Source organism: Pongo pygmaeus, chromosome 3 (assembly GCF_028885625.2).
Source record: "Pongo pygmaeus isolate AG05252 chromosome 3, NHGRI_mPonPyg2-v2.0_pri, whole genome shotgun sequence".
In the NCBI taxonomy this organism is placed as follows: domain Eukaryota; kingdom Metazoa; phylum Chordata; class Mammalia; order Primates; family Hominidae; genus Pongo; species Pongo pygmaeus.
The window spans coordinates 9,596,661-9,620,542 of NC_072376.2; the positions used below are offsets into that span (position 1 = coordinate 9,596,661).

The following is a 23,882-nucleotide window of genomic DNA, read 5'->3' on the forward strand; positions in this document are numbered from 1 at the left end:
TATCAGTTTGATGTAGCCTAAGTGTAGAGATTCTAATGTCGATGTGGGATTACGGTGATGATCAAGCCTTCGCATTCACTCACCACTCATTCATTAACTCATCCAGAGAAAGTTCCAGTCCTCAAGCTGCCTTTATGTTAAGTGTCCTACACAGGTGTACCCCTTTTATCTTTTATGTTGTATTTCTACTGTTCCTTTTCTATGTTTAGATACACAAATTCTTACCATTGTGTTATAACTGCCTACGATATTCAGAACAGCAACATCCTGTACAGGATGTTTTGTTTGTAACCTAGATGCAATAGACCCTGCTATATGGCCTAGTTAAGTAGTAGGTTACACAATCTAGGTTTGTGTAAGTACATTCTATGACGTACACACAATGTTGAAATCACCTAATGGTGTATTTTTCAGAATACGTCCCCATTAGTATGTGACACATGACTGTGTGTGTATATATATGTGTATATACATATACATACATACACAGACACACACATATAAAGAGAGAGGAGAGAGAGAGAGACTCAGTCATCTAGCCCTCTGGGTATTTCAGTTTATTCACTGAACAACAGTTCTTTGATCTGAAGATTATGAGCTAATAATTCGAAGCCACAAATAGTCCAAACTCACAGAAATAGCTACACGGGAAACATTTAGTGGGGGTTTGAAGAACAGGCATAATGTTCTAAGTAGGTGGCCCTTGGAAGTTTATTTCTATTCTCTAGTTCTTAATTTCCTCTTATGCAAAATACAGTAATACAATCTCAGACTACCCGAGTCCCCAGGACCTTTAATTTTTTTTTTTTTAATCTGTGCCCAAAGCTGGTTATATGGACCTATCACAAATTGGTTGAATGAATGGATGGGTGAGTGGGTGAATGGTGATAGGGAAGGCAGCTGCCTCCTATCTCATTCCTTGATTTCCCTTAGAAATGCAAATGAAATAATAGAGACATTTGTTATCTAGAGAATTGAGAACAGCTTCTTGGTGGGAACAGTCTGGATAGTTTCCTTCTCTCTCTTTTTAACCCTTGGTCAGCAATTCTAAAGGATGGCCCAGAACTACTTGAATTGGAATTATCTTGTTAAAATTAGGGATTCCCTGGCCTTACCATATGCCTGCCAAAGAGCGTAAACCCTAACATGGGCTTGAAAATATTCATTTTCAACTGTTGTGATTTTTAACTATTGTAATCGAATTTTGAAGACAATGTTAATCCTCGAGTTTACCAATCTTGGAATGATTTGAAATCCTGGCTTGTCCCAGAGATTCAACTATCAATTTTTGTATTTGTTTCTGTTCATGAATATTCCCAACACCCTGGGGAGAGAACCAGGATGCCAGCGTCTGCTAAATACAGGCATTGCAGCATCTGGAAACAGCCAGCAGGGGGCATTGGATGCTCACATATTCTATACCTGCCTGTCTCCCTCTTGTCCTAAAATCCTTATTAATTTTTCTTTTACAAGTAGGAAAAATTAACCTTGAAGACTGCTTTCCTTAGAAAAACTTAAAAGTAGTATTTTCCTGGACAAAATGAAATTTCTTGTCTTTTAAGTCAAATCAGCTAATATCTATCTTCATCAATGTTTTCATTATACGTGGAGGCTTAAGACAGAAGGACCCACTTTCTAAATAGGGCTATCTTTTCCAGTTTCATTCTTTATTTAGGGGAAGGAGAAAAACTCGTGAATTTATTTTATGGAAAGCATTTCACTGTTCTCTGTGTATCAGCCTCCGAGAAGGTATTGACCTTGACAGACTGTCCCAGTTTGAACATGTGTCTGTCTTCTCCAGGCTTGGAATGGTTTTCTAAAGAATATTTTTTGATAGATTGTTTTTAGCATACAAAATCATATGCTACTGTAGAAAGTTATAAGACACAGATATGCAAAAAAGAAGGAAATAAAAATTACTGTACTGTTACCACAAATAATCCAAATATACAAATATTTGATTATAGTCAAGTCACTCTTACACATACACAGACACACACATAATCACACATACCACACATCATAGATATATAGTTTATAAATATACAATCACTCCTTGTACACTATTTTTACCTGCGTTTTCACAAAATCACATGCTATCAACATATCCATGGCAATGAATATGCTTCAACATCATCATTTTAATGGCTCCCTAGTATTTTCTCACATGAACGCCCTCTCCTGTTTTCAAATGATCCCATCGTCAAAAATCAGAAACAACTTGAAGTATCTGGGAATGTTATCAAACCACCGTCGCTCAGTCTTTTCTGTAAATCCTCATGCATATCTTAATTAGATCAGGTCTGCTACTCTTTGGTAGACATTTGTAGTGGTTCATAAGTGTGCCTAGGCTGATTCGTAAGTATGCATAGGTCTGCTGGGCTGTTATTTCTTTCTCTCTCTTTTTTTTTTTTTCTTTTTTGAGATGGAGTCTCGCTCTGTCACCCAGAGCGCCCAGGCTGGAGTGCAGTGGGGTGATCTCAGCTCACTGCAACCTCCGCCTCCCAGGTTCAAGTGATTCTCCTGCCTCAGCCTCCCGAGTAGCTGGGACTACAGGTGCCCACCATCATGCCCAGCTAATTTTTGTATTTTTAGTAGAGATGGTGTTTCACCATATTGGCTGGGCTGGTCTCAAACTCCTGACCTTGTGATCCGCCTGCCTTGGCCTCCCAAAGTGCTGGAATTACAGTCGTGAGTCACTGCACCTGGTCTGGACTATTATTTTGAACAGACTGGGAAGGTCATAATTTGCTGCTGAGTGTTTCGTTCTGGTAAGGTGTAGGTTCAAGTGTGTATGAGCAGGCCTGGGCGACTTTATATCAATGGACTCTTGTGGGGTTTCGATTTGTTTTCTTTTTCCTGCTGGTGTCTCTAGATTGCTGTTAAGGAAACAGAGTGCCCATCTGCCCATTTCTCTCTGCCTTAACCTAGGTGGGGAGCAAGATGGGAGGAAGAGGGTACAGGTAGGTGGACCTGGCTGCTCTATTTTACCTGTGTGCTTTATGATTCACCAGTCACCAAGCACATCAGACAAGCCACTTCATTCCCAGGTACCACTCCCTTAGAATATTCTCTACCCTCCAGGATGCCAGTGCAGGATGGGAGGGGTGAGAGGTGCAGGTAGCTGGAGAGGTGCATTTGATACTAAAGACCCCAACACAATTTGGTATCATCTACCTTGAGAGAACACAACCTTGTTTAGGCCTGACTGGGAAGTTGAATGAAAACTTTTTCTGTAGAGGGATTAAGGCTGGGTGCTCTCTCCCTGTGTGAACTCATATTTCCCACTTTCACTTTTGCTTTTGCCCTGTTCTCCTGGCTGCTGCGTGGGACATGCTGAGTGCTGGTTATGTACTCCAACATGCTCTATAGTGAAACTTTCAAATGCCTTTGCCGATTATGTAACTCCTCATGACTCCATCGCTTCTTTGTGTGTTTCCTCTGGACAATGTCTCCATTTTTCTGCCTCATTCCAGTCATTCTATCTAGACACTAGCTTTCTAGGGAAGTTCTGTGGGATTTTCCCTGAAATAATAACCCTCCCTGATGAATACTACATACTTTTACTCAAACTTTAATGGGCTCCTGTTAAGTGCATAGTATCAGAAAATAGGCTATGAAGAGAGATACAGGAGAAGCATCAAAGATGGCTTTTGAACCATTCATTCTTTCCACCCATGTTTTGGGGGTAACCAATTATATGGAATTTAGTTGAATGAATCTTAGTGAGTCGCCGTAAGACTGGCACTGAGGTAGACTTATACCCGTTGCCCAGATGAAGGAACTCAGGCTCAGAAAGATCTGTGCTTCATGCAAAGCTGCACAGCTAAGTAGAGAGCCAGGATTCCCATCCAGCCAGCCAGCTTCCAAAGCTTTCGAGAGTCACAGATCAGGCTGTACCCTGGGGCAACCGGAAGGAATGGCATTAATAGCTAATGTCATTTCGAATAGGCCATAGTTTTATTGAAATAAAAACAAAAAAGAATGGAAATAACAGCCCAACAGACCCATGCTGACATTCCCACCACTTAGGTGACAGAGAGCCCCGACTCACCTGTGGCACTAATGAGGCGAGGCCATGACCTAGGGCAGAAAAGAGAACCAAGTTAAGCGTCCATTGCTCCACCTCCACCGACCCCCCACATAGGAACAGGCAGTCATCAAACGTCATTGTACAAGTCAGCCTCTGAAGCTGCTTTATGTATGTACTATTGTAGACCTGAAGTCACATATTATTCTGTTATATATAGAAATATTGTACATATTTCTATTTTCTGGAAAATAGCATGTAGAAGAAAATAAAAATTGACATCACAGGTTATATTTTGGTTATTCTCACGTACATAGCAGTATACGTACCGAAGATGTATGCATACATTTAAACACATATAGGTAGTGTTAAATCAAGCTTAGCCTAAAGCTGCCTCCTTACATATTTTGAGTTCTGCCTAAAGGTTTCTCTATACATCATGAACTATAAACAGACAGTAGCCTGTAGTTGTGGCAATCACTGAGTTTTGGCCAATCAAATGTAGCCAACTGTTTGAACTGTGTTCAAATCAGGCAAATGCCGAGCTGTAACCAATCCGGCTGTTTCTGTATCTCACTTCCGTTTTCTATACATCACTTTCCTTTTTCTGTCCATAAACCTTCTTTCACCATGTGGCTGCACTGGAATCTCTGAGCCTCCTCTGGCTGGGAAGGCCACCCGATTCTCAAACCATTCGTTGGTCAATTAAGCTCTTTTAAATTTCATTTGGCTGAAGTTTTTGTTTTATCAGTATAAATATAAAAGAGCCCAGCATGGTGGCACACACCTGCAGTCCCGTCCCAGCTCCTCAGGAGGCTGGGGCGGGAGGATCGCTTGAGCCCAGGAGTTCACGACCAACCTGGGCAACATAGCAAGATCTCTTGAAAAAATTATAATATAAAAGAATGTGTAGGATTTTGATGTTACAAATATATTCTATATCTTCAAACGTTATTCAAAAACAAGGTATTGATTATCTACCTCAGTAGTCCTCAACCATTTTGGCATCAGGGACCAGTTTCCTGGAAGATGGTATTTCCACAGACGGGGTTGGGGGATGGTTTCAGGATGAAGAGAAGAAATTGTTCTACCTCAGATCATCATACGTTAGTAAGATTCTCACAAAGAGCGTGAACCTAGATCACTCCCATGCGCAGTTCACGGTAGGGTTTGTGCTCCTATGAGAATCTAATGCTGCTGCTGATCTGACGGGAGGCGAAGCTCAGGTGATAATGCTTGTTCATCCACTGCCCACCTCCTGCTGTGCGGCCCAGTTCCTAACATGCCACAGACCAGTACTGGTTCGTGGCCCAGGTGTTGGGGACCCCTGATCTACATGATATTTTGAAGCGGCATTTAGGTTCTTGCTAGTCCTAACTATGTAAAATGATGTTGCCGTGTGTATTTAGCATTTTAAACCTCATCTCTGAATCTTTCTTTTTTTTTTTTTTGAGACAGAGTCTCTGTCGCCAGGCTGGAGTGCAGTGGTACGATCTCTCCTCCCGGGTCCAAGCAATACTGCCTCAGCCTCCTGAGTAGCTGGGATTACAGGCGCGTGCCACCACACCCAGCTAATTTTTGTATTTTTAGTAGAGATGGGGTTTCACCATGTTGGCCAGGATGGTCTCGATCTCTTGGCCTCGTGATCCACCCGCCTCGGCCTCCCACAGTGCTGGGATTACAGGCTTGAGCCACCACGCCCGGCTTGAATCTTTCTATAGAGAGAAGTTATCAAGCACAATGAAGGGGTCAAATAATGTGAACACTCTGGGCCCCTTGTTGCATATTACTCAGTAGCTTTCTGGATGAGCTGCACCAATTTATATTAATTGATATTCTTATGCATGGAATGTGAAGTGCTCGTCTCACTGTATCTCACCACCATTAAATCCATACCTTATAACCACTTTGCCTACATGGCACTTGATTCCGCATTTTACCCATTTCACTTTCTTGATGACTAGTGAGACTGAATTTCTTTTTTCCCAAAAGGTTTTGGGCCATTTATGTGTCTTCTTTGGTAAGTTGTCTGTACATGTCTTTGCCCATTTTTTTTTCTTTTTTTTTTTGAGACAGAGTCTCACTCTGTTGCCCAGGCTGGAGTGCAATGGTGCAATCTTGGCTCACTGCAACCTCTGCCTCCCACGTTCAAGCCATTCTCCTGCTTCAGCCTCACAAGTAACTGGGACTACAGGCATGCGCCACCACACTGGGCTAATTTTTTGTATTTGTGGTAGAGATGAGGTTTCACCATGTTGGCCAGGCTGGTCTCAAACTCCTGACCTCAGGTGATCCACCCGCCTCAGCCTCCCAAAGTGCTGGGATTACAGTTGTGAGCCACTGCGCCTGGCCTCATTTTCTGACAAGGTCTTTGTACAGCCGCAATCTAACCATTGGATGGGATCCTTTTAGAAACACTTTTTCCCTAGGTTTTGGGAATGCTTTGAAAAGCCCCGAGGCAGTGGAAGGCTCCCGAGGATGCTACTTCCGTGAGCTGACTTGTTTGTGCCTTTAATAATCCCTGGCCTTTGCATTACACCTTTCCTCCAAGGCGCTCAAAGTGCATCACAGGAGCAATTAATTGAACATCGCAACACACACCAGGTGTAAATATTTATGAGGTCTCTTCGGTGTCTGGGACTTTGGGCACAGAATAGAGAAGCAGTAAGGTGTTTGTAACCAGGAGACCACGGTCTACAAGTTGAGTCTGACTTCAGCGTAACTTACTGCCTTCTGTTCACTATTTTAAACCCCAAATGAAATAACCTGTGGGCTCGCTATTATCGTCTCAAATATACAGAATAGGAAATAGGGTATTCAGAGGGCTCTACAACTTGCCGAATCCACAGAGCCTCTAAGTGTGAGGGATTTGACACCAGCCTATCTGCCTCCCTGGTCCCTACTGTCTCCCCTACCCCAGGCCTATAGGAAACGGCAAGTCCTGCTTAGGAGGCACCATGCAGCTGCGACCTCAGAGCCCTTGTGGTTAACAGTTGGCGCCCTTTCAAGCTGCCGGAGGTTCTGCAGAAATTAACAGTAAATCAGCCAGTGAGGAGCAAATCATTTATCTGGGGCCTGAGTGCTCTCTCTTGACACTTTAAACATATGGCCTCTTCTCTGATATCTTGGTCTTTGATTAAGGCCTCAAAAGGCTCCCAGGACTTGCAACTCATGACATGGGAAGTGGAAATGATATGTTTTTGTGATTGTGTACAGTGAGCTTAATGTAAGCGAGGCAAGCCATCCCGTTGATCGAAGGCAGAGCATCCAGCGCAGGCAGCATGCAAATCTGAGCTTGGGAATTTCAAAGAAAAGGCAAACTGTTCCTGAGATTCCAGAAGGAACTTTGACTTCTAAATTAGGGTTCTTGTTATCTTCCAACCCTGACCTTATCTGGATTTTAGAATCAAAGACAAACTAGTGCGAAAAAGCATGTTGGAGATAATGTCCAGTTTGTTAGTTTTTTAAATGGGAGAACTGGGGCCTAGAGTGGCTAGCGGGTTGTTTCCAGTCTCAGACACTTGGAGGCAGAACTGAAGTCTTCTGACATCTATAAAGAGTGGCACCAAACAGAAAATAAAATAACCCATATTTGTGAGCACCTGTTTGGGCCCTGAGATAGGTTCAACTCTGGCTGGTAGACATTTTTTTTTTTAATTGTCTGTGCAACCCATTTACATTCATTTTCACAATTTTTAGAATGTTCCTATTTACTTTTTTAACTTACAAAAAGCTGTACAACTTGATGAGTTAATGTGTACAACTTGATGAGGTTGGATATAAGTATATACTTGTGAATGGACGAGTATTACGTGATACTACTTTTATGATACATCTAAAATAGTCAAACTCATAGAGGCAGAGTGGAAGGGTGGTTGCCAAGGGCTGGGTGGAGGAGAAAATGAGGCGATATCAGTCAAAGGGTACAAAGCTTTGGTTAGACAAGATAAATAAGTCCTCAAGATATACTGGACAGCATAGTACCTAACGGTACTATGTCATATAATTGAATTTTTGCTAAGAGAGTAAATCTTATATTAATTGTTCTTGACGTATACACACTTAATCATAATAATAAGTAAAGAGGGTGGGAGGAAACTTTTGGAGGTGATGGGTACGTTGAAGGCATAGACTTAGGCTGCTAGGTGTTTCCAGCTCCACTTCGCAGATTGCAACAAAAACTTAGGCGAGTTCAGCAACTTGCCTGAAGTGGCACAAGCAATCGGCAGGGCTGGGATTTGTCTAACTCCCTCCAAATCCCTTCTTATTTACAAGCCTATAGCAGCGACGTAGACCGGCAGAGTTCTTTTGTCTGGGAGCTTCCTCCCAACTGTCAAATCTGTCTGAAAGTGGCTTATCTGATCCACTCTGCCTCTCAGTGGGGCCCCAGAGTAATGGTGCTCATTCATATGTCACATCCTCTGGGATTATGCATCCTGGGGCTCTCCGTGCGTCAATGCAAGCCAAGTGAATTAGCAGAGGAAGCATCAGCAAAACAGGGAATGGTGTTGTTATTCCAGCTGAGCCTGCTGCTGTGAGCCAGAGAGCTGCAGAAAGAAAGCAGGGAGGGAAAAGAGGAAGGCTGGGACCAGCCGCCTAGGGTCTGGGAGGGAGGGGATCGGGGAAGTGGCCCGAACACCATAGTTTTGTCTAGATGGATTGTGGACATTGTGTCTTGACACAAGCAATGGATGAGCTATCTGAAAGGACTCCTGTGTTAACACTCTGCAACTTGACAGTCCAGGGTGATTAATGAAAGGAACTGCTAGCAAACTTCGTGGAGATTTGATGTACTCTATCTGTGCTCAAGCAAGGCCCATGTGTTAGCAAGGTGCCTCTTGCCAGGGAATTACAAGGATGCACCCCAGCTGCCTTTTGTCAACAGCATCCATAACACGGCCACGTGCAAGCGGGCCACAGCTGGATGGTGTTATCACTTGGCAGCCACCCTTCTGCCTTCCCTATCTCTGCTGCCCTCCACATTTGGGCCTAAAGAAAGCAATTTTTCCTTCCTCTCTATTTCTGCTATGTATAAGCAGGTGTCAATACTGTGGCAAGAAAGTTCATGGCACAGGAAATGAACAAGGCTGACTTTTGGAGGTCTGTGGTTTTTAATATTTAAAGCTCATTACAAATACAGATTTTTAATTCTGAATTATTTTTAATTTGTAATACTTTTGAATAATTTAATACATCTAATAATCTTTAATTTTTAAAGGCTGCTAGAGTAAACTCCTCCCCCTCTTCCACTTCTGTCTCCTGCTGCCCAGCAGAACTGGCTCTGATGAAGTAGACAGGGCATGCTTGCCTTCTACTTATCCATGGGAACAGAGTTTGGATGGTGTGTTATTCCAGTCCCATAGAGAGGGATTCAGTTCTGTCTCCAGGGTCAAGCTACTGGCATGGAGATGAATCTTTCTTTGCCCCCTTGAGTGTGGTATGCAGTCCTTTGGGTCTCCCCAGGCACCGACTATTAGTCCAGAATTCAGCAGCAAAACCCTTGGGAAAATATCAGGGTGATTTCATACCGCCAGCCTTCTCTCCCTCTCAAACTTCTGAAATTAACTGGTGCAGCTCCACATCTCATTTTAAGTTCATCCCCTGAAATTAGAAGGCTACTCTAGAATAAGATTCTCTAATTTTTGAAAGACAATTTGTACTTCTAAGAGTTACTCATTTTAAATATAATCTAGATAAATCAAGGAAGGATGGAAAGTTTCTGCATTCATCACCTTCTTCCCTCTAGTTGAATGTCTGCACTGCATCTGGAACTGAGCACTGTACAAAAATGATTTCACTCAAACCTCATAGCAATTCTTGGTGGAAAGCATCCTTATCTCAATTTTAGGGCCATTGTAAAATATCACTAGTGCCAAAAGGGACATTAAACACCATAAACGAACCCTTTAATTTTGCAGATGGATTAGCTGAGGTTAGCCCCCTTGGGAGTCCCACTGAGCCTGTCTGATGATACATCTCTCCACCACTCAAAGGTGGAGCGTTTGCATCATGGAGCTGTGGGGACTATGGTTTGGAAATGCACAGTGTGCTCAGAGAGTAGGGAATCTGGAGGGATGAATGAACAAAGCCTGTGTCATCCTAGAGGTCGTGTGGAGGTTTGCAAGAGTAAAGGATGCTTAGAACTGTGTCTCACAGAGGTAACATAGGAACACACAGCATTGATTTGAGAGAGGAGTGGACTCTATAATATTCTAGGGAATAGGTAGTGATGGCCTGGACAGACTGTTTATCTTGTTTCCCATGTGGCCACCAATGCCCTCTTCTCCTTACTGGGCACATTCCTGGTACCTATGTAATGGAACTCACACTGGCATAACTAGAACGTAATGCAACTGGAATTCTCAGACTGCCTACCCTGAACCTCTAGCTCCTAAAAGGGAGGCCTGGTGCCTAACACAGTGCCTGCAGCATGTGCACACCAATGGGGTGCTGAATGGGTAAGAGTGAGTGAATGTGTGAGTGAATGAATGCCACAGGCACATGCAGAGGGAAGTATACAAAAGAGGGCATCCCAAAGTGAGACGGGCCAGAGATACACTGCAGATCACGTCTGGGTCTATACCTGGACCTGTGCTATCCCAACAAGGCCAATGCAGTGCCTAGCATGTAGTAGGAAACTACTCCACGTGTGTGCACAAGTGCCACTTAAATCCCCCTGGAATCAGTTGTACATTTTCAAGATTAGAGATTGGAGAGCCTCTCTCAATCCAGATGAAATTCACTCCAAGGTGGAATCAGGCCAAGGCTCATTTTAAATAAGTGAATCCATGGGTTCATTCTTTCTAGAAGGCATTCCCTATTGGTTTCAAGAATTCTCCTTTTACCTATTTTATTTGTATAAGAAATATTTGGGGCATGCAATTCCCTGAAGGGGACCTGGGGAAAACACTGGAAGTGTTTAGTGCCACTCGTAACTCTCATCAAGCTCATACCCCCAAGACCTTCTTGGCCGAGTGAGGTTCCCTCCTCCTCAGAAACCTGCCCTGCCAGGGCCTTTCTGGTCTCCTCCCTCCTCTGAGAACCTGTGGCACTTCTTGCTTGAATCATGCATTTAGTAAATCTAGACGATGACATATAATTATTAATTTATTATTTAAATCTCATATTGTAAAACCTTACTTGAGTTTTTTTCCTTTCCTTAATTGGACTTTAAGTTCTTTGAGGGCAGAAAACATGTCTGTATAAACTATAGTCCTGTTCCTATAAGCTATCAGTGCTCCCAATACATATTAAAAAACAAAAACAAAAATATTTGACATTCTGATGGGTTCTGCGGCAGACAAGTGGAGTAGCAGGATGATTTGCCAGACATGTTTTAGCTCAGATATTCCTCTAGTGGGCAAAGCCACTCCTGAAATCCCTTCATCCACTCTCTGAGCCTGCCCCACTTCCCCACTTGGTCTCTGTCTTCTTCCTCCTTTCTCTATCCTTCTCTCCCTATTAAAGTTTCTTTTTCAGGTCTATTTAAGTATCTAGTAAGTGCCAGGCATCATAGGAGGCTCTTGGTATACTATAGATCAACAGCATCCTAGGGTTATCCACAACATAAGACCCTAGGGTTCTGCCTTGATTCTCCCTTCTTCCTCCTCCCTCATCAGCCAATGTTTCTTGAGCATCTACTCTGTTATTTATTTATTTATTTATTTATTTGTTAGTTTCTTTTGAGGTGGAGTCTCACTCTATCGCCCAGCTTGGAGTGCAGTGAGGTGATCTCAGCTCACTGCAACCTCTACCTCCTGAGTTCAAGCGATTTTCCTGCCTCAGCCTCCCTTGTAGCTTGGATTACAGGCACCCACTACCATGCCTGGTTAATTTTTGTACTTTTAGTAGAGATCAGGTTTTGCCATGTTGGCCAGGCTGGTCTGGAACTCCTGACCTCGAATGATCCGCCCATCTCAGCCTCCCAAAGTGCTGGGATTACAGGTGTGAGCCACAGTGCCCAGCCTGAGCATCTATGTTGTAGGAGCCCTTTGGGGACAACTCACAGAAAGCCAGTGGAGCAACACATTTTCTTCCCTGCATCCTCTGTGAAAGAATCTAGGACCTGTCACAAAGCTCTTTGCTTGTGAGACCTTTCAGGACGGCACTCCGCCTTCTGCATGGTGAGGTGGGCCACCGTGAGAAAAGTGACCCTTATGGCTCTCTCAGTGCTGCAGAGGCTCAGGGCAGGCGGGGCAGACCAGAGCAGTCAGGAGAGCGGGCAGCGGTTGTGGCCAGCAGGTTCATGGGCTTGCCTGGCTGAAGGGACCCAGTAGAGGGCCTCCTAATTCACGGAATAGAAGAGGACTCCAGGTGGGGCACGGTGGCTCATGCCTGTCATCTCAGTTCTTTGGGAGGCTGAGGCAGGTGGATCACTTGAGGTCAGGAGTTCGAGACCAGCCTGGCTCATATGGCGAAATCCCGTCTCTACTAAAAATACAAAACTTGCTGGGCATGGTGGCGGCAGCTGTAATCCCAGCTACTCAGGAGGCTGAGGCACAAGAATCACTTGAACCTGGGAGGTGGAGGTTGCAGTGAACTGAGATAGCACCACTGCACTCCACCCTGGGTGGTAGCATGAGACTCAGTCTGAAAACAAAACAAAACAAAACAACCCAGAAAAACAAAAAGAGGACTCCAGTCTTCAAAGGATGACGACTGGGCCTCATGGGCCCCGAGAAATTATGGCTGCCTGCACTTTGTGCCCCTGGATCTAACTATTGCTGCAGGTGCAGGGGCAGAAAGGAAGAACTCCATAGCCAATGAGGTGACGAATGGGAAGGGTCTGAATGTGGATAGTGTGGTGACACTGTTCCTAGCATCGCTGTCAAGAGTAAAGGATGGAAAGGAGACTAGTGCTTAGAAAGTGAAGATGTGGATTAGAATCCTGGTGCCGCTGCTCAGTAGAGAGAGGACTTGGCAAGCCCTTCAGCTCCCTGGTTGATCCTCTGTCCCTCCTGTTCCTTAGGGCCTGCGTGTGTGTCTGCCATGGTGCATGACACAGGCTTATGATCTGTTATGTATATACTTTACAGTTCCACACCCACTCTTCTGCTTCCCACCAGATACTGAGCATGCTGGTGTCCGGGACTATGTCTCGTTCATCTTTGATTTTTCCAGTGCCCAACAAAGAGAACTTAAGGAGGTTAATGTAAGGGGTCAGACATTTCCCCAGTGGGGAAACAGCTCCTGCACCCACCATTTCTCCAATCTCCCTGCATCATCTGCCTTCCATCTTCCTCCCTCCACCCCACTCACTGTCACTTAGCAAGTAGGGGCAGAGCGGAATTCAAGCCCAGGGGCCTCTCACTCCACTTGGAAGCTTGCACTCCTGGTAACCATGCTTCCATCCGAGGTTCTCTAACTTGAGCAAACATTGGCACCCACAGGGAGGGCTTATTTCAACACGGGTGCCTGGGCTCCAGCATGTGTCCTTCTGGTGCAGTTGGCCAGAATCTGGGAGTCAGCATTGCTAAGTTCTCAGATGATGGTGAAGCTGCTGGTCCCAGGCCCATGCTCTAGGAGCCACAGCTACTAGGCCTCACTGTTATAGATGTGGCTGTGCTTTCCAGAAGGGCTGGGCACGTGCCCCTTCCTCATGGTGGGGAGACTTGACAGGAGCAGATTAGTGACTCATCAGGATAGAAATCTACATTCATATGTATATGCTGACATATACTTATAAATAAGAATATACATATACATACATATACGTATACATAAGAAAGTTTTTGATCACTTAGAACCCAGAGCTAGGCATGATGGCCCACACCTGTAATCTCAGCACTTTGGGAGGCCAAGGCGGGCAGATCACCTGAGGTTGAGAGTTCGAGACCAGCCTGACCAACTTGGAGAAACCGCATCTCTACTAAAAATTCAAAATTAGCTGGACGTGGTGGCACATGCCTGTAATCCCAGCTACCGGCGCGGGGGCTGAGGCAGGAGAATCGTTTGAACCTGGGAGGCGGAGATTGGGTGATTGCACTCCAGCCTGGGCAACAAGAGTGAAACCCCGTCTCAAAAAAAAACCAAACGAAAACAAAAACCCAGAAATGCCACTTGACTTGAAGCTAGACTCAGAATTCAAATCCAACTGGTACCACTTTCTACTGGGACTGTGACAAAAGCATATAACCTCCCTCAGACTATTTTTCCCTGTCTGTAAATGGGAATACGAATGCCTACTTCAAAGCATTATGGTGAAGACTGAATGCCAAGGTTCTGGTGCATATCGGGTGCTCAGTTATTGAGTGGAATTTGGATTTAATTGACAAATATCAGTTGGTGGTTTTCTTTCATTATAGACATGAGGAAACAGTACAAAATAAAAGTGGGTATTGGGGATTTAGTAGGATGTTATAAAACACATTCATCTCAATATTGCAGACAGATCGTGGATAATGAACGTGGATGTGATTTGTATTTTACTTGGAGATCCTCCCGGGCCGTATCATCCAAGTGGGGCCCAGCACTCAGCTTGGTGTTTTACTTTGTTTATTACCAGGAGATCAAGGCACTTTTGACCTTGGGGTGGTTGGGCTGTGGGGGCCTGCAGGAGAGTTAACTCCCACACTCAACCTAGCATGAGGGCAGTGATGGGGAGCATCAGGGTTGTTGATATTAGTAATAATAATTACAGCTGCCATTTACCGTATCACAACTAGCCACTGAGCCTGGAGGGAAGTTATTCACCCTCTCTGGGCTGCATTCTTCTTTCCTGTAAAAAGGAGACTAATAAGAGTGTAATTGTTGGGATCCAGTGAGGGTTACCTATTAGCTCTTAGAACAGCACCTAACACATGGTGAGCACTCTGTGACTATTAGCCCACGTTATTTAATGGGAACCTACTCTATTCCCAGCACACCTCAGAGGTCATCCATTTATTCTGCGGACACAGGAAGGTTCAAGAGATTCAATAGTGAACAAGAGAGTCTACTTTTTCAAATATCATTTTTTTTCTTTTTGAGACTGAGTTTCACTCTTGTTGCCCAGGCTGGAGGGCAATGTCTCTATCTTGACTCATCGCAAACTCCGCCTCCCGGGTTCAAGCTATTCTCCTGCCTCAGCCTCCCAAGTAGCTCGGATTACAGGCATGCACCACCACATCTGGCTACTTTTGTATTTTTAGTAGAGACGGGGTTTCTCCACATTGGTCAGAGTGGTCTCGAACTCCCGACCTCAGGTGATCCGCCTGCCTCAGCCTCCCAAAGTACTGGGATTACAGGCATGAGCCACCATGCCTGGCTTCAAATATCACTTCTAAAACACAGGAGGTGTTGGAATGGAAAAAGAGGCTTGTCTGGGGCCACATGGCTAATAAGCAGCTCAGTTGAGGTTGAAATCCTGATCCAATGGACTCATTCTACACTGCAATGCTGCCTATAAGTAGCTTCTTCCTTACCTTGTCATCAAATATTGATAATTATGATTTTTACAGGAGTAAATACATTGGTTTGATAGTTAAAGGAAGATGGTAGACACAAATTTGTAGTTTTCAGACATTTTTAGTTGATTTATATATCTCAAATAGTAGTTTATATTCATATAATGCATTCATTATAAAATATGCAGTGGTATAGAGATTTGTATGTCTATGGTTTTTTTTTTAAATTTAGGTTTATAAATAGTTTGGAACAGGTTGCAAAAACATCATCTGTTGCTCTTTTTAATATATCTTGAGTATGCTATGACACATTCTGAAATAATTTGCTTCAGAAAAAAGCACTGCTCTTCTCTGTCTGTCTTTTTTTCCTCCAAATGTAACTGTAAATATTACTTTGATGTATGTAATTGCTTCAACCCTCTCCATTTGAAGGAGGGCTTCTAAACCTTCCATCTCCCATCTCTTGCTATTGTCAAGAAATAAGGAAAATGGACTTAAAAGGCATTATTCAAATGTATTTATTTAATGTAAACATTAAAGAAGTCTCAGAAAGCCATAAATTTCCCTCTACTCAAAGTGGTTTTGCAAAACACCTCAAGTATTCTATCATCTTACCAGCATTCATTCACTCTGCTTAGGATAATTATTTATTCTGGCACATTTTAGAATTCCAAGACTGCTTATCGTGTCTGGCACATAGTAAGGACTGAAGGATGTTTGATGGATGGACTTGAATTGGGATTTGAGGATTGATAGAACTTGTGAGGACCGTTGGGTACCTCCAGGAACAGAAGACGCCCCAGGAAGGCTTGGCCAGGGAGTCCCTCCTAAGCATGGGAGAGACGGTTCTGCACATGAGGATGTGGCCCAGGTTTAGTCTGCTGGGTGTGTAGAGCAGGATTTGACTTTAGGTCTTGTCTCTTGTCAGTAATTTGATCAAGTTAGCACATGATTCTGAGCTTTTTGACTAGTCTGTGAGCTCCTTGAGGGAGAGACTTTGTCTTTTGTCTCTGCATTTTCAGTAGCCTATGCAAGTTTTGATACCATAACCGCTCAGCAAACGTTATTCTCAATCGAAGGACAAAGGAAATAACAGTGTAAGCACTTGGCTCTCTCTTGTCTGCTTGCTGTGAGACTCCAAGGTAAAGTCATGGCCGGATCCATGATCCATCATTCAAATCATTCACTGGCAGAGGAATAGGAGCCTCCCCATCACTGGCTTTCTCTGGGGTTTTTTAGAGACCTGGGAGGGGTGGGTGGAAAGAGGCCTGGCCTGCAGAGCTGTGGAGGTGGGGGCTTCTCAGCCTAGGTTTGTATCACACACCTGCTGGCTGCTTAACCCCGGCCAAGCCCCTTCTCCTGCACCTTGGTCTCTGTCTGACCTCTAAGTCACTACAGGTCATTCCACCACATTGACAATTTCCGTGTGTGTGATGGTCAGCTTATTTGCTACAGAATTAAAATTTTCACTCCTCTATTAATAAGCAAGTAAATATTCTGACCTGTTTTTTGGCAGACTGAAGTTCTGGAATTTCAAATCGTTGGATCCTTCTTTAGTTGTCCTTCTATTGCCCCTGGGATGAAAGAAAATAAATTATAGCTGGGAAATAGCAAGAAGCTAGGGGAAAAATTAATTAAATGCATTCATTCATAGAAACAACCACCCAGTCAGATTTAAGTAATTATGTCTCACACATAATTCTGAATCTCTTTTTGCAATACCGCTAGGGTTAAAGAAAATTTGTGTTTAAAGTAATCCAATTAGTTAATTTTTTAAATGTAAGAGCTTCATTTTACAGGAAACAGTAGTGTGGGGCAGAAGTGCCCAGTCAAGACAAGGATATGGGCTGCCTCTCCCTCATCAGCAGGGTGACCTTGGTACCGTCCTTAAGCTCTGTCAGTTATCTGTCTCCTCTATAAAATGAAGAATATCATACTTTTGCCACATGGTTGATGAGAGGCTGTTAAGAAATTTGAGGGACAGCAACCGTGAGCCAGGCAATGTCTCAGATGCTTCCCTATGTTTGTTGAATTTCATAAAAATCTAGCAAACATTATCCAACGTGGGAAGACAGACTATTTAGCAACAGCAACTCTGATTCAAGTAATATTTATTGAGCTCCTTGTATCATTTAGGCACTTTGCTAAGGCACTTTCTATGAAGAGATTAACTTATTTTTCATTGAGTTAATTTGCTAACATTCATTAAATACATTCACTATCATAAAGCATCATTGCTATGCATTCCTAATTCATTCAATCAGCCACGTTTCCGACACTTTCCTTTCTTTTGCAGGCATTTCATCAGCTCTATCAAACACTGACTGGTAATTTTTTTCCTCCACAAATGCTCCTGACAACTGCCTCCTTAGCTCAGCTACCCTCTTTGTCCTCCCAGTTCCACTTGGGGCAAATGTGCCTCTTCCTGGTCCTTGGACTTTCTCTGCTTCCTCCCACGGGGCCCTTTCAGGTACCGTTCCCTCTTTTCAGATGCCCTTGTCTTCCTTCTTATTAACGGCAACTCTTACTTCCGAACCCAGCTCAAGTGCTACTTCCTCAGAGAATCCTCCTCGACTTCTCAGGCTCACTCTTTCACAGCACTTGCCTGAGTTTTAATTTTACTTTTGTTTTAACTGGTAACTTGTGTTCACATCTGACTGTTGAACTTTCATCTCCACTAGAGCAGAGATTTGCAGGACTTAGCATCCCCAGGGCCTGGGTCAGTGCCTGGTCCACCGAGGAGCTGAGTGGTCACTCATACATGTACACACAAAACTAAAGAAGTCCAGGAAATACTTCATGATGACTTGAGGGTCTCTCTTCATCTGGGATTTGCCTGTAGCCCATAGAATAGAACATAATAAATTTAAAAATCTGTGAGTTGTTTGGGTATATTTTGTCACTGTGTAAATTGACCATGTAGAAAGATGAGGGCGTATTTCATTATTATTAATTTCATTTTTCCATTTTTTATTTTAAAATTTCATTATTGTACTATTTCACATATTTCATTTTTCATTTTTTTCTATCCAAATACAGCTTAATTCACATATTTCCATCTGCACTCTGACTTCTCTACTAAGTTCCAGGCATGAACACTGAACTATTTTCTGGATCTTTCTAATTGGTTATTTCCCAGCAGACACAGGCCTTTTTCCTAGCGAGAGGCTCCATTGCTCACATGGTTTCTAAACCAGTAGCCTGGGTGCTAACCTTGAGTCTTCCCACCCCTCCCCCTCTATCATTGCCATCATCCAAATCTGTTACTGAATCCTAACAGTCAGATTCCCCAAATGCCTCCTCACTCTGTGTCTTCTTTGTCACGTTCATGAGCTATTTAATATATTCAGCCTTACTTCTGCTTTCAGTAGCTCTAGGCTGACCGCCAGCATCTACCCCTAACTGCTTTCCTGGCCTCCTGGGTTCCAATCCATACACCAAACTGCAGCAAGAACCTTTGTAATTATTAATAGCAGAATATTATCAAGTCACCTCCTTGAGAATCCTCATCAGTTCTTTATTCCTGCAAGATAAAACCCAAACTCTTAACCACGATAGCTAAGTTTCCTGCCCCAGTGGTTTTGAATCCCATTTCTGTTGCTCCTTTATTTCCTGCTACCCTCTCTTTCTGCCAGGCCATCCCACACTGTAGCCTCTGGGCCAGACCTTTATTTTTCTTAATGCTCCCATATCATTGATCTAATTATTCTTTTTGGCTTCTCTGGGCCTGGCAAAATGCTTTTCATTCTTCAAGGTCAAGTTCAAATATTACTTCCCTATGAATTCTTCCCGCTGCTTCCGCTTTAAGTCCCTCTGGTACTTTTGCATACCTCTCTATGGTCATTCATTTCGTTTGTTCACGAGTCTGATCATTCATTTACTCAACAAATAGTTATTGGGTTTATTCCATACCAGGCAATGTACTAGGCAATAGGGTATAGTAATTAAAGAACAGATGAAGGCTGCTTCCTGGAGCTTTTAGTGTATTTAGGAAGCCAGGCCATAAGCAAGTAAACAACATAACATTGTTAAATGCCCTGTACATGCATTCATTATGCATGTACATGTCCATGTCGCCTTGCATTGGAGCCTTGCAAGGGTAGGTTGTAGCCTGGGCAACTTTTTCTCTCCTAGAACCCTGGCTAACTGACCCTACTTGCTTGCAGGAATGTTTGTAAGATAATAAATAGATACCTAGATACAAATACGTAAATGGCCTGTGAGTCTGGGCTCATACAAAATAGCTAGCCATGTAGTTAATTGGACAGAGTCCTTTGCATCTCTCTGATACCAGGGGAATTCGGCCTGTCCCTGCACTGAGAAGGAGCCCTCAGTTTCATCATGTCTCTAGGTTATCGGCATCATTTCTGTGCTCTGACAGCCCATGTAGCATTTGCCTAAAGGGCTTTAACCAGGCCAATTTTAGGAGGATGGGATAGAGTCTGAGAGTTTCTCAACTTCTTTCTAGGTGCCTCAAGAACCCAAAAGACTGGGAGCTACCTCTGACCTTTCTGGATAATCAGCTTTGGCCTTTTTAACTTTAGGAAGAGAGCTGAACTCAAACTCTCTTTTTATTTCATGTTTGTAGCAACCCTCAGTAGCGAATAGGCAGGCATTCTTCTCAACTCCACGCTACAGATGAGGAAACAGGGCCCTAGAGCGGAGAGGATTTAGTTCCAGGTGGCCAGGCTAGTTGGGGGTAGAACCAGGGCTACGCATCTGTTCGCCCATCTCCTGCAGAGTGTGTGTCAGCTATGTTGCAGAGGAAGCCAGCGCAGGCCCAGCTGGAAGCAACTAAGGGACACACGAGCGAGAAGGAAAGCAGGTGGGGAGAATGGAGAATGGGGAGGAGGAGCTGTTCTTCCTACAGTGGATTATTGAAGGAAAATATTAACAACGCTGGAAAATAAAGAGCCATCTACCTAGACAGTAAGTGGTTAAAGCCTGTTTGTAAATTACTTACAAAGAGCAACAAGCATTACCAGGTCTCCCTGCCCTAAATCTGAATCCTAAGTGTTCAGATTTTAGAGATACTTTTAAAAATATACAGTGCTGAAAGATTTATAAACTCTCAACACATCACAGAAAATGTTATTAAAGAATGTTAAACATAATAGGGCAACATTGTTTGTTTTGCACTGAATTGAGATCTGACCTTGAAAGGAGATGCTCAAGGTTCCCAAGTTGGCTACCGCACTTGGGGAGGACAGTAACATTTACTAGTCTCCTAAGTAGATGCACATCATTTTACAAGGCCTCAAACATTTGGGGCCAGCTGCCTTTCCTGTCTACTCAGCCCATCCCACCCACATAGTGAAATGAATCACAAAAGCTTTTTAAACTGCTGGTCGATTTGCTTGTCACAGACTCTGGTCAAGTGTCCTCCAGGGAAACAACACAGGCTAATTGATTGCACCAAGAACTCAGCACATCCTGGGAAAGCTGGAAGTGCCATAGGCTTGTAGGGAAACTGAGGCACAGAACATCAGTGAGCCAACCAAATAATTGTTCTTGCAATCACTTCATCTTCTGCCGAAACAGAGCACATCGCCCCACACACTCCAGACTCTTTTCTTGAGCACCCTTCCAGCACCTTCAGGTCCAACACTTTACAGTGATCTTTGATTTCCTTTTCCCTTTCTGCATCTCCCTCCTGCATGACCAGTCAATGATACCCATCTAGTCCTCCTTCACATTTTCCTTGCCTTGTCCGTATCTAATTTCCCCTGTGAAAATGTCTTCTGCAGACCCTTATTATTTTTCATGTAGACCTGATAGAAGCCAATACAGTGTAGTTGAATTGATATGTGGGTTTAACGACGTGTACCAAGGTGTATGTCTACCCAAAAACTGTACATGTGACCTCATTGGAAAAAGCATCTTTAACAATGTAACTAAGCTAAGGATCTTGAGATCAGATGATCTTGGGTTAAAGTGGGCTCTAAATACAATGCAAGGTGTTCTTCTATGAGGAGGTTGTGGAAAAGACCCATGTGAAGACGGCGGAGATTGGAGTGATGCTGTCACAAATCAAGGAACACCTGGAGCAACTAAACACTGGAAGAGGCAGGAAAGAACTCTCCCCTAGAGGCTTGGGAGGGAGCGCGGCCCTAGCTATACTTTGATATCAGACTTCTGGGCTCCAGAACGGTGAGAGTAAATCTCTGCTGTATTCAGCCAGTACATTTACGTTTGTGGCAATTTGTTATGGCAGCTGCAGGAAAGACATGCACTGAACATCTCATCTGTCCCAAGAGACTAAAAAATGAATCAGACTCATATCCAAACATGGGCAATGCAATAGGCACAATGATAAAAAATGTACACATGGCCTAGAACAAAAAGGAGGAAGAAGCTGGTCAAATATTTAAGTGATGGTATAGTCAAGGAAGGCTTTTACTAGGTGGTGACAATCAGTGAGGGGTTGAATTTGCCAGACAGATGACAGGGCAAGTTGACAGTGGGGAGTAAGTACAGGAAGCCTACTCCAAGTGTTAAAGATATCTTCTCCATCCCATCTTAGTCATTCCTCTCTAATTTCTCACCTTTTCAGAGAGATGCTCCTGGCTACACCCAATATAGCAGGTGCAGTCTGACTAGCACAGAAAGAATTGCCATTTCTTCTGTTGTAAAACTGCACTTCTCTCAATGGAGTTTTAGCTTAAGTTCTGATTTCTCCAGAACCTTCTCATTCTATACACTCAGAGTGAGCTTGCATGCTGCTGAGAAATCACTAAAATTGCTCTTAAGCCACAATTCTCTTTCAAGGTCTCATACAGTTTGAGTTTTGGCACAAACATCATGAATAATAATAATAAGGTATAACACTATCATTATAATGAAAATCAGAACTGCAAGAAATTTACATAAGATTTTCACCTAACCGGTCATTGTTTGTATTTCACAACATATTAATCCATTTAATCCTCCTAACAGTCCTACGAGACCAGTCCTATTCTATCCCCATCCTGCTGAATTTTTTTTGCCTCATGTTCAGCACATGTCCCATCTCCTCAGGAACTGCCACAGGTTGGGCTCCTGAGGAAGCAGACTCTGTGACAGAGGTGACTATGTAGAAAGTGTTTTAGGGAGTGCTCCTGGCACCAACCCCTGTGGAGGGAAGAGAAAGAGGCAGAATTGGGCAGAGGGAAAAGTGGGCTGTGATGCAGTTGCAACAGAGGCCTCAGCGGCCCCCACAGGGAATGAGGGCTCTTCTGAGTATCCCATGTTGGGGTGGGAAGGCCAGGTCTATGCACTCCTGGGTGGCCCAATCAGTGGGTGTGGGCTGCTCCAGGTGAGGCAACCCTGCTCAGCCAAGGCAATTCCCAAAAAAGGTTGAGAGGGAGACCTGGAAGGAGACTCACAGAGTGTAGTACAAGATCATCTTGGATTCTGATTCCTTTATTTAGTGAGTTTGAGGACCCAGAGAAGCCAAGATGGGCTTTGGTTATATTTTTCAGTAGAAGAGAATGAGAAGGAGCAGAAAGAAGGAGAAAGGAAGGGCTGAAGGTAGGAGTTATCCTGAGGGCAGGTGTCCCCAGGAAGTGAATAGACTGGATATGAATGTAGCTATGCCAACTGAACAAGCTATTCTTTGAATCTTATTCCCATTTTACACATGGGGAAGAGCAGGGGATATAGTACCTTCCTCATACATTGATTGCATGTTCGTGATTATATTTATTTTCTAGGGCCCAATTCTTTCCCCAAATGACTAAAGAATATCGCAGTTGAACAACCAGTAGCATCAAGAAGGGCAGTTGGTAATTGAGATATTTCAGCCAGGTCAGGAATGTGGCTTACTCAATTACAGAGAGGCAAAGCTGCAGTTCTAGAACTGTAGCCAAGTGATCGGTGTCCATTTTGTTCATTCCATTTGATCCCTAAGCTGTAAGGGTGCTAGGTGTAAACTTCCTTCAAATTGCATATTCCTGCACACACTTCTTCTAAGCCGAGGAGATTTTTAGCACTCTCCTTGAGCAACTAAAGGAAGGTTCCGGGGTCATGATGCACCATGGCCTAGATGTCAGTCAACATCCATGTGCTTGATCTGCCCATCCTGGAAAAAGCAAAGGGCACAAAAAGGCTTCTTGTCACAGCTTTTTCTTTTTTTTTAAAGTTTAAATATATGTTTATGGGGTCTATTCTTTCAAGTTCCTGAAGCCACACCATTCATTCCCTATTATCTCACATTTTTATGTTAGGAGACTGCCCCTGAAAATTTGAGCTGGTAACCTTTCACATAGGAACTTGAGAGGGAAGTCCACTAATGAATTTCTGGCAATGAGATGTTTTAATCACTACTCCCCACCTATTCACTGCTTTTGGAGTTTCATGGTGTGATGGTTAATTTTGTGAGTCAACTTGGCTAGGCTATGGTGCCCAGTTGTTTTTTCAAACACCAGTGTAGATGTTGTTGTGAAGCTATTTCTTAGATGTGATTAACATTTAAATCAGTAGATTTTGAC

General features: G+C 43.5%; 1 protein-coding gene across 10 annotated transcripts in view; it reads right to left on the reverse strand.

Moving 5' to 3' along the window:
- Positions 1-23,882, reverse strand: part of CLNK (cytokine dependent hematopoietic cell linker) — a 201,767-nt gene that overhangs the window by 96,356 nt on the left and 81,529 nt on the right. For 9 of the 10 annotated variants that reach the window (XR_008502356.2, XM_054486877.2, XM_054486880.2 and 6 more), the window contains 2 exons: positions 16,917-16,988; positions 4,055-4,083 (listed from right to left, as the gene is read on the reverse strand). Coding sequence is in view for 8 of the 10 variants with exons in the window: in XM_054486877.2 (XP_054342852.1) it covers positions 4,055-4,083; positions 16,917-16,988 (101 nt within the window). In the remaining 2 variants the exon portion in view is untranslated. Of the gene's footprint in view, positions 1-4,054; positions 4,084-16,916; positions 16,989-23,882 lie in introns of those variants that run through there. The other variant, XM_054486885.2, reaches the window with a different exon arrangement.